At 33.6% G+C, this 12,938-nt stretch overlaps 1 protein-coding gene across 1 annotated transcript; it reads left to right on the plus strand.

Moving 5' to 3' along the window:
- Positions 1–3,782: 3,782 nt before the first annotated feature.
- LOC141388096 (sodium- and chloride-dependent GABA transporter 1-like) lies at positions 3,783–4,438 on the plus strand (the record flags this gene model as incomplete). The annotated part of the gene is made up of 2 exons (XM_073958142.1): positions 3,783–4,152; positions 4,205–4,438. Coding segments are annotated over 2 exons (604 nt in total), but the record flags the coding sequence as incomplete, so codon positions are not given.
- Between the last annotated feature and the right edge of the window lie 8,500 nt (positions 4,439–12,938).

Raw genomic sequence — 12,938 nt, forward strand, 5'->3', positions numbered from 1 at the left:
AATAAATTTTAAGACTGACACAAACCACTGTGCACATCTTTCTAGAAACTTAGTTCATAAGCATCGACGAAAGCTCAGTTGACGTTGACATTAGAAACGCAATAGTCGCTCTTCTTCCATAAATTCAGGTAAAATAAAAATATCTTGTCCCAGCAAAATGTTCGATCCCAAAGATGCCATTCAATCATGGGTGAAAGTGATCTGGCATGTCATCTTTTTAGCATCTTCATCGATGAATTTTATATGAGCGTAAACCCCAAAAGATGCTATTCATTTTTGGATCCAAAGCATGTCATTTACACCAATCCCTTACATGTCATTTTCACCAATTCTTTGGCATGTCATTTCTACCAAATCTTTGGCATTTAACTTTCACCAACCTTTGCTATGACATAATCATTACGACGAGCGTTTTAACAACGTTGGTTGCGATTTGGAGTCTCCGACAACATCAATCCTAAAGTAAATAATTAATCTTATATGTTTAGAAAAATGTGTATAAAAACACAAAAATCATTTCTATTCGATCGATGGGAATGGGTTCAAATGCTGATGAAAATATCGCACAGTGGATCCACTTGTATGGAGAAAGTGTCCAAAAATATTTCCAGTGTAAATATCAAGCCAATGCGCCGGTTACAGCTTTGTGCTGCCGCGAAGAGTGTTTTAAGAAATCACGAGCGTGGCATTCTCCCCCATTTTCCCTCTGGAGGGGATATACGGTAAGAATTTTTTTGCGCTATTAATACAAATTGACATGAACAAAGGTCCCGATTATCTTATGATGCAAAAATAGGCTTGGGGAGACAAAACAATATCCAAAACAACATAAAATCCAACCAATTTAGCGAATTAAAAAAATCGATTTTATTGTTCGAAAATTGGTAAGATTTTTAATATAGATCTAATAGCGTTCTTCCTGGAAGGCACGTACCGCCAACGTAAGACTAGTTTGGAAGAAGATTTCTTCATCTTGCCACTGATGCTAATTATGTTAATGTACGTGGTCAGATAACAGAGTTATACACTAATATATCTATAGAAACCCTATTCTAGGGCAGCTTTAGCCAGCGACCCACCATTTATAGTCTGGCACTAGATGGCAGCTGATTTTAATACTGAATAATCTTAAACCCATGACCTACTTTGGAAAATTATCCAGGTGGGCACTGGTGGGCATCATGACTAAAACCTTAGGTCAAATTAAAGTATATGATCGAATTGGCATTACAAAATACACGAAGAAAATATGCAGCTAACTAGAATTCCACAACACGCTAAAACACTATTTTTAATGAAAATTAAGCTATTACCTCCTCCCACAATAATATTTTGCTATACGTATTATTTTCGCGATATTTTCAATATATTTAATTGCACTTAAAATATAGGTTGTACTCACAATAAAAAATATTAGTCACATGTTCCGACTTTTGAAGCTATTCTTAAGAAGATCGCGTTCGAATGAAACAAAAACTAATATATTTTAAAGTTTTTGCCTTTTTAGGGGCGAAGGCCATTATTTGTGAGATTTAATTAATTTAATTAATCGAGCTTTTTTATGACCTAAGGAGATTACATTGAAAAATTGATATCTAGCGAAGTCCTACACACACACACATCAACCACTATGCGACGATCGTTTCGTTAGCTGGTTAGGCTAACATCATCAGGCATATTAATGTGTTGTTGTTGCTAGACAATTTTCGCCATTTGGAGCTCCTATTTATACATCCAAGATTGCAAATTTTGCATTTGTGAAGTTCAAATTGCAGCTTTTTATTTCCAAAGACGACTCATTTGTCCCCCTTCTATTCCAGAAATCAATTTTTTCAATGTTACATTCATATTACAGTCGATAGCTTTTTTCCATCGTAGACTGTATATATGTCTTTCAAATCGAAAGATTTTTTAAGTGGATTGTGGTTTAGAACGCTAAGACGTCAGCAACATTGTCTGTTAGTTGGCGACGACCCAGGTTCGAATCCCAGCCGGGCTCAGCTGAATGTTTTATTTTAAAGTTTTTGCCTTTTTAGGGGGCGAAGGCCATTATTTGTGAGATTTAATTAATTTAATTAATCGAGCTTTTTTATGACCTAAGGAGATTACATTGAAAAATTGATATCTAGCGAAGTCCTACACACACACACATCAACCACTATGCGACGATCGTTTCGTTAGCTGGTTAGGCTAACATCATCAGGCATATTAATGTGTTGTTGTTGCTAGACAATTTTCGCCATTTGGAGCTCCTATTTATACATCCAAGATTGCAAATTTTGCATTTGTGAAGTTCAAATTGCAGCTTTTTATTTCCAAAGACGACTCATTTGTCCCCCTTCTATTCCAGAAATCAATTTTTTCAATGTTACATTCATATTACAGTCGATAGCTTTTTTCCATCGTAGACTGTATATATGTCTTTCAAATCGAAAGATTTTTTAAGTGGATTGTGGTTTAGAACGCTAAGACGTCAGCAACATTGTCTGTTAGTTGGCGACGACCCAGGTTCGAATCCCAGCCGGGCTCAGCTGAAATGTTTTATTTTAAAGTTTTTGCCTTTTTAGGGGCGAAGGCCATTATTTGTGAGATTTAATTAATTTAATTAATCGAGCTTTTTTATGACCTAAGGAGATTACATTGAAAAATTGATATCTAGCGAAGTCCTACACACACACACATCAACCACTATGCGACGATCGTTTCGTTAGCTGGTTAGGCTAACATCATCAGGCATATTAATGTGTTGTTGTTGCTAGACAATTTTCGCCATTTGGAGCTCCTATTTATACATCCAAGATTGCAAATTTTGCATTTGTGAAGTTCAAATTGCAGCTTTTTATTTCCAAGACGACTCATTTGTCCCCCTTCTATTCCAGAAATCAATTTTTTCAATGTTACATTCATATTACAGTCGATAGCTTTTTTCCATCGTAGACTGGATTCGAACCTGGGTCGTCGCCAACTAACAGACAATGTTGCTGACGTCTTAGCGTTCTAAACCACAATCCACTTAAAAAATCTTTCGATTTGAAAGACATATATACAGTCTACGATGGAAAAAAGCTATCGACTGTAATATGAATGTAACATTGAAAAAATTGATTTCTGGAATAGAAGGGGGACAAATGAGTCGTCTTTGGAAATAAAAAGCTGCAATTTGAACTTCACAAATGCAAAATTTGCAATCTTGGATGTATAAATAGGAGCTCCAAATGGCGAAAATTGTCTAGCAACAACAACACATTAATATGCCTGATGATGTTAGCCTGACCAGCTAACGAAACGATCGTCGCATAGTGGTTGATGTGTGTGTGTGTAGGACTTCGCTAGATATCAATTTTTCAATGTAATCTCCTTAGGTCATAAAAAAGCTCGATTAATTAAATTAATTAAAAAACTAATATATTTTTAAAAAGGTCCATGTCATAGCTGTCAGGGCTGCCAGATGTTGTACCAAAATTTTGAACTTCATTTTTTATTTTTGGCCAATGGGTGGATCCACTGTGGATCGGTTCTTTCAAAACTTACTTTGCATGGGTTCAAATGCTGATGAAAAGATCGGATCTTTTACGACTTCTTTGCATTGGTTTAAATGCCATGAAATCACGTCATTGCACGGAACCCCTTTCTTAAAATTTTGCTGGAGTGTTACATTTATATATTTCATAAGTTGTAATTATAAAATTTTGTTTTTAAAACAGATCCCTGAGGATGATTGTCAAAGACAATTGAAATATTGGAAATAAAAATCCTAATTTTTTCTTATTCTTTTTCATTAGGGATGCCTTACTAGTCTGCACAATAAATTCAAGTACAAGTATGTTTGCTGGTTTTGTAATTTTCTCCGTTGTTGGCTTTATGGCACATGAGCAAGAGCGTTCAGTGTCAGAAGTAGCTGCGTCGGGTCCAGGATTAGCATTTTTGGTATATCCTGCAGCAGTTTTACAACTCCCAGGGTCAGCCCTATGGTCGTGTTTGTTTTTTCTTATGTTGCTTCTAATTGGTCTTGATTCGCAATTTTGTACAATGGAAGGTTTCATAACGGCCATAATCGATGAATGGCCCCATTTTCTACGAAAGCGCAAGGAACTTTTTATAGCTGTAGTATGCGCCCTGAGTTATTGTTTGGGAATGTCTTGCATATCCCAGGTAAAGTTTGTACGGTTTTAATACAAAATAATTATGTTATTTTATTTTATAGGGTGGAATGTATGTATTTCAATTATTGGATTCATATGCAGTTAGTGGTTACTGTTTGCTTTGGCTGATATTCTTTGAGTGTATATCTATTTCCTGGTGTTATGGAGTTGATCGTTTTTACGATGGCATAAAAGATATGATAGGATATTACCCAATTATATGGTGGAAATTTTGTTGGTGTGTTACCACACCATTGATATGCGCCGTAAGATTTATAAGCAACCAAGAAAATTAAATGGAATTAGTTTCATGTGAAATCATTATTTCACAGCATCTTTTGCACGAGGTCAAATGAAATCACGAATTGTAATAATAATATTTTCAAAGGTTCAAATAAATTAAAAAATGGCCGAACAATTAATGATCAAATAATTATTTACTTGCAAAAGTTATTGTTGAGATGAAAATAAAGTGCATATGAAATTGATCCGGATGACTCTGTTGCTGAGAGTAACACATAATTCAGCAAATATTGCAAAAATAAAACCCTAGCTAAAAATATCTCGTAACCATTGGCGGAGGAAATTTTCCTTTGCTAAATTAAAATAACTGTGTTCTTGAAAACAGCAAAATAATATAATATCGAATATTTATTAATGAATTTTAATATTTATTAATGAATTTTTGTGTTAAAAAGATAATTCCTTCGCAACTACTGAACATAAATCGCATAAATCTGAAAAAAGAACTTCGGTTTGGAGGAATGTGCCGAAAATAAGTATCCGCAAGTACCGCAACAATGCGTTACACAAGGGTAAAACATCAAATATTGTTGTTGTAACAACATATGCTGTTTCAGCATAGAAACCTACGTTGAAGCACAGGTTTGATGCTAAGTTGGCACCGAATTCATCCTCTTCCCGATCATCAACAGCCGAACACCGAATACATCGTCACCCCGATCATCTGCAGCCGAACACCAACTACATCCTATTCCAGAACACAAACAACACCGTTTCCCTCGAAAAAGAAACCGCTAATTCAACACGAGCTCCTCAGCTGCCAAACCCCAGCGAGTCTGCATAATCCCTTCGCCAACTATTAATCCAATATATATACCCATTTAATTCGTTCTTATCGCATTTAAACCCAAGTAGATTGAAAATTTGCGTTTATTCAGTAAATCCAAGATTTAGCCCCCAGGAAGTGGAGAATACTAGTCTTCTCATTCCGTAAGGTTAAGTGGGTCCTTATGGAGACCCCGAACGCGATTGAACTTACCCCAGCCGACGAGAAAGCACATTACACTTGTAGGGATCTACAAACCAACTTGCTTTTAGGGATATCTAGAGAAATGATAATCAATTATAACGTAACTAGCAAAGTACCCGCTACTTCGTATGCGGAAAGGATATATAAAACAAATAAAAATATATAATATAGAACGGTGAACATGGAAAAAATTTTTGTACTAATACCTATTTTAATTGATATTTATTTTCATGTAAGTCCAATTCTTACCCCACAAGTCCGATTTTCCTTACGCCTACACATCAAGAGCCAGCCATAATTGTTGAGATATTTTAATTGGGGTGCTCAGCGCCATGACGGCCTAATTGTACCAAATCCTGAACCATATAGTACAAGTCGTATATTTATGATACATATTTCCTAAATCTGACGCTATTAACAAATAACAACAGGAATCTTAATTCTAAATCTCACTAATCCAGGTCTATTCGTTAGTCCAATACAAAATTGTACCATGCATAGAACAATCTTCGAACCCTTAAGAATACCAAATTCTAATTGTACCAAATGTAGTACCATTTAGTACCTTTCGCACCCATAACCAAAAATTTCCAAAACTACCTCAATCCTTCACTTCAACAGGTATTTTAATTCCAAATTTGAGGATTGCAGCTGCATCCGATCACCGTAATCCAAATTGTACCAAATTTAGTAAAATTCAGTACGTTTTGTTCCCATAGGTCCGAATATCCAAACCTCCCTCTATCCATCACTCGAACAGTAATCTTAATTTCGAATTTCAGGATTCCAAATGTATCAGATAACCCAAATCCAAATTGTATCAAATTTGGTACCATTCAGTACTTTTCGTAGCCATAAGTACGAATTTTCAAAAGTATCCCAATCCCACACTCCAATAGTAATCATAATTTCAAATTTCACTATTCCTGCTCTATCCGATCACTCAAATACAAATTGTACAAGATTTGGTACCATTAAGTGCTTTTCGTAACCATAACCAACAATTTCCAAGACTACCTCAATCATACACTCCAACAGTAATCTTAATTCCAAATTTAAGAATTTCTGCTGTATCCGTTCGCCCAAATCCAAATGAAACCCCATCAGTCTGGGTAAATTGTGTTTATTTTCAAATTGTCAATAAACAATTTTGAAATACAGAAAATAATGTTGGTGTAGGAACACAAAACACGTAGAATTCATTAATTTTTGGAGGAAAAACTCAAGATTTTTAGACTTGAGTGATGTTCGTTTTACACACTTGTCACACATACGGAAAGGGTTCATCGGACTGACGGCACAGACTGATAAATGAATGGGGGCCTTTAATTCCAAATTTCACTATTCCAGCTCTATCCGATCACTTAAATTCATATTGTACCAAACTAGGTACCATTTAGTACTTTTCGTACCCAAAAGTACGAATTTCCAAAATTCCTCTATCCTACACTCCGACAGTAATCCTAATTCTAAATTTCAGGATTCCGGCTCCATCCGTTCCCCCAGATCCAAATTGTCCCTTATTTGGTACTATTTAGTACCTTTCGTACCCATATGTACGAATTTCGAAAACTACCTCCATATCTTAAACCTACACTCCAACGGTAATAGTAATTCCAAATTTCAGAATTAAAACTTTATCGGTTCGCCCAAATCCAAATTGTTCCAAATTTAGTACAATTTAGTACTATTCGTACACATTTTCAAAACCAACTCCTTATATCAACTCATCTTCTAAACCTTGATTTTCATTCCAAATTTCAAGATTTTAGCTCTATCGTTCACGTAATACCAAATGGTACTAAATTTAGTAACTTTTAGTAATTTTCGTACACTTATAATTCGAATTTCCAAATACCCTTTGGTACACCTTTCTAACTCTCCATCAGTGAACCTCATTCCAAATTTAAGAATTCTAGCTCTTCGCGTTTGCCTACCATATTTAGTAACTTTTAGTACTTTTAGTACCGTTCTAGCTCGAATTTCCAAAAATCCAGCCTTATCTGACACCTTCGAACCAAAGTGTCCCTCACCCAAAATATCCAGGTTCTAACTTTAGCCGTTTAGTCTGGGCGTTGATTATCAGTCAGTGAGTCAGTCAGTCATCATTACTCAACTCTTTTATAAGTATAGACTAGCATATGCCCGCTACTTCGTTGGCGGAAAATCTCCAATGGTATAAAGCAGGATAATAAATAAATTTACCAAAATTCAGAATATAATGTCTCCATTTCCCATTTACAACTTTTTTTATCAAAATAAAAGCCAGTAATGCTACTTACGACAGTTAAGAGTGTTACTATTTATCTTTTTCTAAAAATCAAGTATTTAGTTTTCAAAAAGAACTACATAAATCGAATCGTTCGCGATATAGTTTGACGTAAATCGACTTATCTCCAAAAATGAATGTCTACAATCGTAAAGCAAATATGTCTCTCCCTCCCTCCTTCCCTTCGTATCTTATGGTATTGTATTTTTTGAAGGCAAAAAAAAAAAATGATTTCTTTGTTAGTTAATACCAGCACTTTAATGTTAATTAACATTTAGTAATGTTCGTACCACGAAAACACTAACTATCAAAAACTCTACCCGTTTGTAAAAATTGAGCTTGCTTCTAGTTCTGTCTGTTCACAAAACCCCAGTGATCCCCATTTGTAAACTTACAGAACTATATTTTAAAATCGCCACTTTATCTCAACCAATACTAAATATCAGTTTAGAAATCTATCTGTTCACACAAAACCAAAGGTACCAAATTTAGTACGCAAATTAAAACCTTTTTTACATTTCCGCTTTTTATTGAATTTTATTGAATTCGTTAGGTAAGTACCCAAAGCAATTTACCCCTCGCAACGCCTTAAAAAACGCATTTAAAAGTTGCACTTTTGTTTCATAATTTTTTGTAAGGAACAAACGGTGTGCACAAATCTATCATTCTTAATATTTTACAAAACAGTTATATTTTACTTTTAAAATCAGAAATGTAAAAAAAGTGGAAATTTAAAGTTGAAATTTAATCATTACAAATGATGATTTCTGTGATACTAAGAATCTTCTCGCAAATGAGACGGTAAAAATAGAAATGCAGTGACAACCTGAACTTAATGTAAGACATTCTGTATAAAATTGATGGTATGATGAAGGACCAAAGTAGATTGAAAGTTTTGTCTTTAAACTTAAAAATACTTCAAAACCTAAACCTATGTTGCTAATATTTCGCACAGAGGTTTTCTATCTACAAAGAACAACAAATGCCAAATTACAACAAAATACGTAGGAAAATGTATCCTAACCGCCGGTATGGTTAAATGAGGGCTATACCAACGTGTATTGAAAATATTTTGTACATATTCGGAAAACCCTATATTCTAAAGCGGGGTACACACGATCAGTTTTGACTGTAGATTTTTCGGAAATATCGATACATGTCAAACAATCCAGCAACCACAAAATATTTTATGATGACTGACAAAAATGAACGGCCACACTGGCAAGCAACCGATTATTTGAGCAAAACTGACAGTCAAAACTGATCGTGTGTACCCCGCTTAAAGGGGAGTACACTATCAGTAAAAAATGGCAGCCAACGTATTTTAAGACATTTTTCCTGCAAATAACAACTTTTATTTAGCGAAAAACCTTTTAAATACAATATATACGATATTATTTAGATATTACAAAAGAAATTTTTCAGTTAGGCTTTGATATTCACGAAATAGACCTCGATGACTGTCATTTTTGCTTGTCAATGTGTACTATACTTAATTTGCAACAAAATTGATTGAATGAGTCTATAACGTAAAAATGGACGCTACCGCTACATTAACCCTACAGGAAACCGCGTGTCTATGTGGTAAATATTGAGCCTCGCACTACCAACTAATATAAGTGGAAATTTTGTGTTTTACTGTAAAAATTAGTAACCTATGTCCTTCATATCAAACTACAAATCTTTCGAAACTATCAAAATTCGAAACATTTGTACTAATTATTAAAAATTATCATTATCACACGGACAGACATATTGTCAAATAGTTAATAGGGGACAGAGATCTTATGATGTATTTTTGTTTATATTTGTGTAGTATTATTAAGAATTTAATCATATACAAAATATAAATTCATGTTTTAGAAAACTGTATTAATTATTTTCGAAGTCGAGTAATTTGACGGTACACAAACCTGTAGAGGGATTCTGTAACTCATTTTTGCTGTTACCGGCAAAAATCGGTAAAATTAAATAGCAAAATTATGACTAAAAACATAAAGAAAAGTTGACATCACTGTTTGTGTCGCAAGAGGCTAGCGACTACTTTTTATTCTTCGTTAACTTACCAAAAAATTCGTTATTTATCGAAATTATAAGCATTTTAATTCTACCGACAATTATCGATACTACTAATGAACGTAAAAACGTGCAAAATTTTTGGAAATTTCACCATTACAAAACGTTAACATAGATTCACCACAACACAAAAGAAAAAATCACATTTTTTGCAAAACAAATAAAAATCAGACCCTTCATACAGCACGGAAACAACTCGAGTTTAAGACCGCCATAATCCGGTTTATAGTGTGGTCTTCAATCGTTTTGCAATTGCACTACTTGTAATGCTTAATATTGCTATTGCCACCTGAGATTTATGAACAGTTTCGTTAAGACGATGCGAATACAAATGTGTTCAAACTGCAACCTGAGTTACGTTTTGTTTATATATGAGTTATTTTTGTTTGTTTTTTGTTTTCAGTCGAACAACCATTTTCTACACCGAAAGGCGTTTGGTAGCAATTCGAACGAATTTGATTTCGGATCGTCTTAGAAATCAAATATATTATAGTCATTCATTAACCATCATTCAAAACACAAATTTCCAGGACGAATTCGAAAATTCGTCATTTAACCACAAAAAAATATCAACAAAAATATCCTTATATTTTGCTATTATATACCGTAAAATATTATATACCGTAAATTATCACAAATAATAAATAATAATTTTGTAGTTTACTTCTAGGCGCAGGTTTTATCGTATAATTTTATCGTAAACCACTAAATTATAAAACCACATTAGAAGTTTTTCTTCCGTTTCAACAGATGTCGCAATTGTATAGTATTAACGTAATATAAGCAGTAAAAACCAACCGATCCAAGTTTACTTGTCTGGAGTAATTTTGTTTTCACTTAACAAATGTCGCACAACAGATATTCTTTTTAAACAAAAAAATATTACGAACGGATTTGGAAAATTTAATTTTTAATTTAGGATTAAAACAAAATTTAGTTCAATAATGTTAAGTTTTTTACTGTTTAAAATATCAATAAGGCAATAAAATCAGAAATCGGCCAGAAATAGCAACAACAAAAACTGTATGTACTTGATTTCTTGGCCTTGGTCTAAATGTTTGCAAATCAGTTAAAGTGCAATAAAATTGTGAATATTCCCACGATTTGTTTGCAATTAAGAATTTTTATGGTGTTCTTAGTATATAGAAATGTAGAGTCTATAACTTTTCGTCACCAAATAATTTAGGAAATCAATAATAGACCACAAACCAGAATCAAATTTTGGTTTTGTAATTGAAAACGATTTTGGAATATGTGCGTTACGTGAAAAAGTCAGAAAAGCATTATCACGAAGGGATAGGAAAAACCACTGCTCTCCCCGTAAAATATAGGGAAACGAATTTTCTACAGAGAAGATTTCAAGCCCTTTAAAGTACTTTGATGACGTTATATTTTCTAATGAGACGAACATCATGTTGTATTATTACGAGGGGACCCAAAAAGTATGGCGCAACCATCTTACAACCCTGGAAAATAAAAATGTAATACATACTGAAAACGTCGGAGAACTGTAAGTTATGGTATTGGCATAGACAAACGTATTGTATAGACAAAAGATTACTCATGCTGTGTGCTGTCAACAGACTCAAACCAAAATACTGAATATTTTTCGAAGGCGATTTTTGAGAAAAAATGGCAAGATTTTCTTTTACATTTTTATCCGAGGATGTAGATTCCGTCAAAAAGTAACTTTATAGAATTGTATTTATTGTAGTTTTAATTGAGTTTTTCTGTCAACAAACTCTATGTTAAGAACATTGTCTAGAGCATTCCTTTGTCTATATGTACATTTAATTTGTCTGTGGCAAAGGGTTGTATATGAAGCAATGGCCTTAGGTAAAATAAGTATTCTGAGGTTTATTTGAAGATCTTCTACAACTTATTTAACGACAACGTCAAAATTGTGGTTTTTGGAACCTGAAAATCAAAAAAGTAAATACAATATAAAATCTACCAAGACAAGACATTCTAGACGTAAATCTTATTTACAAAAACTTTATGGCTTCACCTGAGGAAAAAAGCTGGAAAAAGACCCTCCACTAATATGCGAATCTTAATAAAGATCAATGGGAAAAATACCAATAAAATATGACATTTCGAAATGTATTTTTTCATATCGTGTAAAGTACCCTTACCTATGCATATAACTTACATTTAAAATTAGTATTCAGTGAAAAACAAATTTGTATTTTGAATGATGGTTAATGAATGACTATAATATATTTGATTTCTAAGACGATCCGAAATCAAATTCGTTCGAATTGCTACCAAACGCCTTTCGGTGTAGAAAATGGTTGTTGACTGAAAACAAAAAACAAACAAAAATCACTCATATATAAACAAAACGTAACTCAGGTTGCAGTTTGAACACATTTGTATTCGCATCGTCTTAACGAAACTGTTCATAAATCTCAGGTGGCAATGTAGCGGTAGCGTCCATTTTTACGTTATAGACTCATTCAATCAATTTTGCTGCAAATTAAGTATATTGACAAGCAAAACTGACAGTCATCGAGGTCTATTTCGTGAATATCAAAGCCTAACTGAAAAATTTCTTTTGTAATATCTAAATAATACTGTATATATTGTATTTAAAAGGTTTTTTCGCTAAATAAAAGTTGTTATTTGCAGGGAAAATGTCCTAAAAGTACGTTGGCTGCCATTTTTGATTGATAGTGTGTACTCCCCTTTAAGCGAGGTACACACGATCAGTTTTGACTGTCAGTTTTGCTCAAATAATCGGTTGCCTGCCAGTGTGGCCGTTCATTTTTGTCAGTCATCATAAAATATTTTGTGGTTGCTGGATAGTTTGACAATTATCGATATTTCCGAAAAATCGACAGTCAAAACTGATCGTGTGTACCCCGCTTTAGAATATAGGGTTTTCGGAATATGTACAAAATATTTTCAATACACGTTGGTATAGACCTCATTTAACCATACCGGCCGTTAGGATACATTTTCCTACGAATTTTGTTGTAATTTGGCATTTGTTGTTCTTTGTAGATAGAAAACCTCTGTGCAAAATATTGGAACATAGGTTTAGGTTTTGAAGTATTTTAAAGTTTAAAGACAAAACTTTCAATCGACTTTAGTCCATCATCATACCATCAACTTTATACAGAATGTCTTACATTAAGTTCAGGTTGTCACTGCATTTATATTTTTACCGTTTCAT

The sequence above is a fragment of the Musca autumnalis genome, unplaced genomic scaffold (assembly GCF_047663935.1).
Source record: "Musca autumnalis isolate F117 unplaced genomic scaffold, ASM4766393v1 scaffold_53, whole genome shotgun sequence".
NCBI lineage: Eukaryota > Metazoa > Arthropoda > Insecta > Diptera > Muscidae > Musca > Musca autumnalis.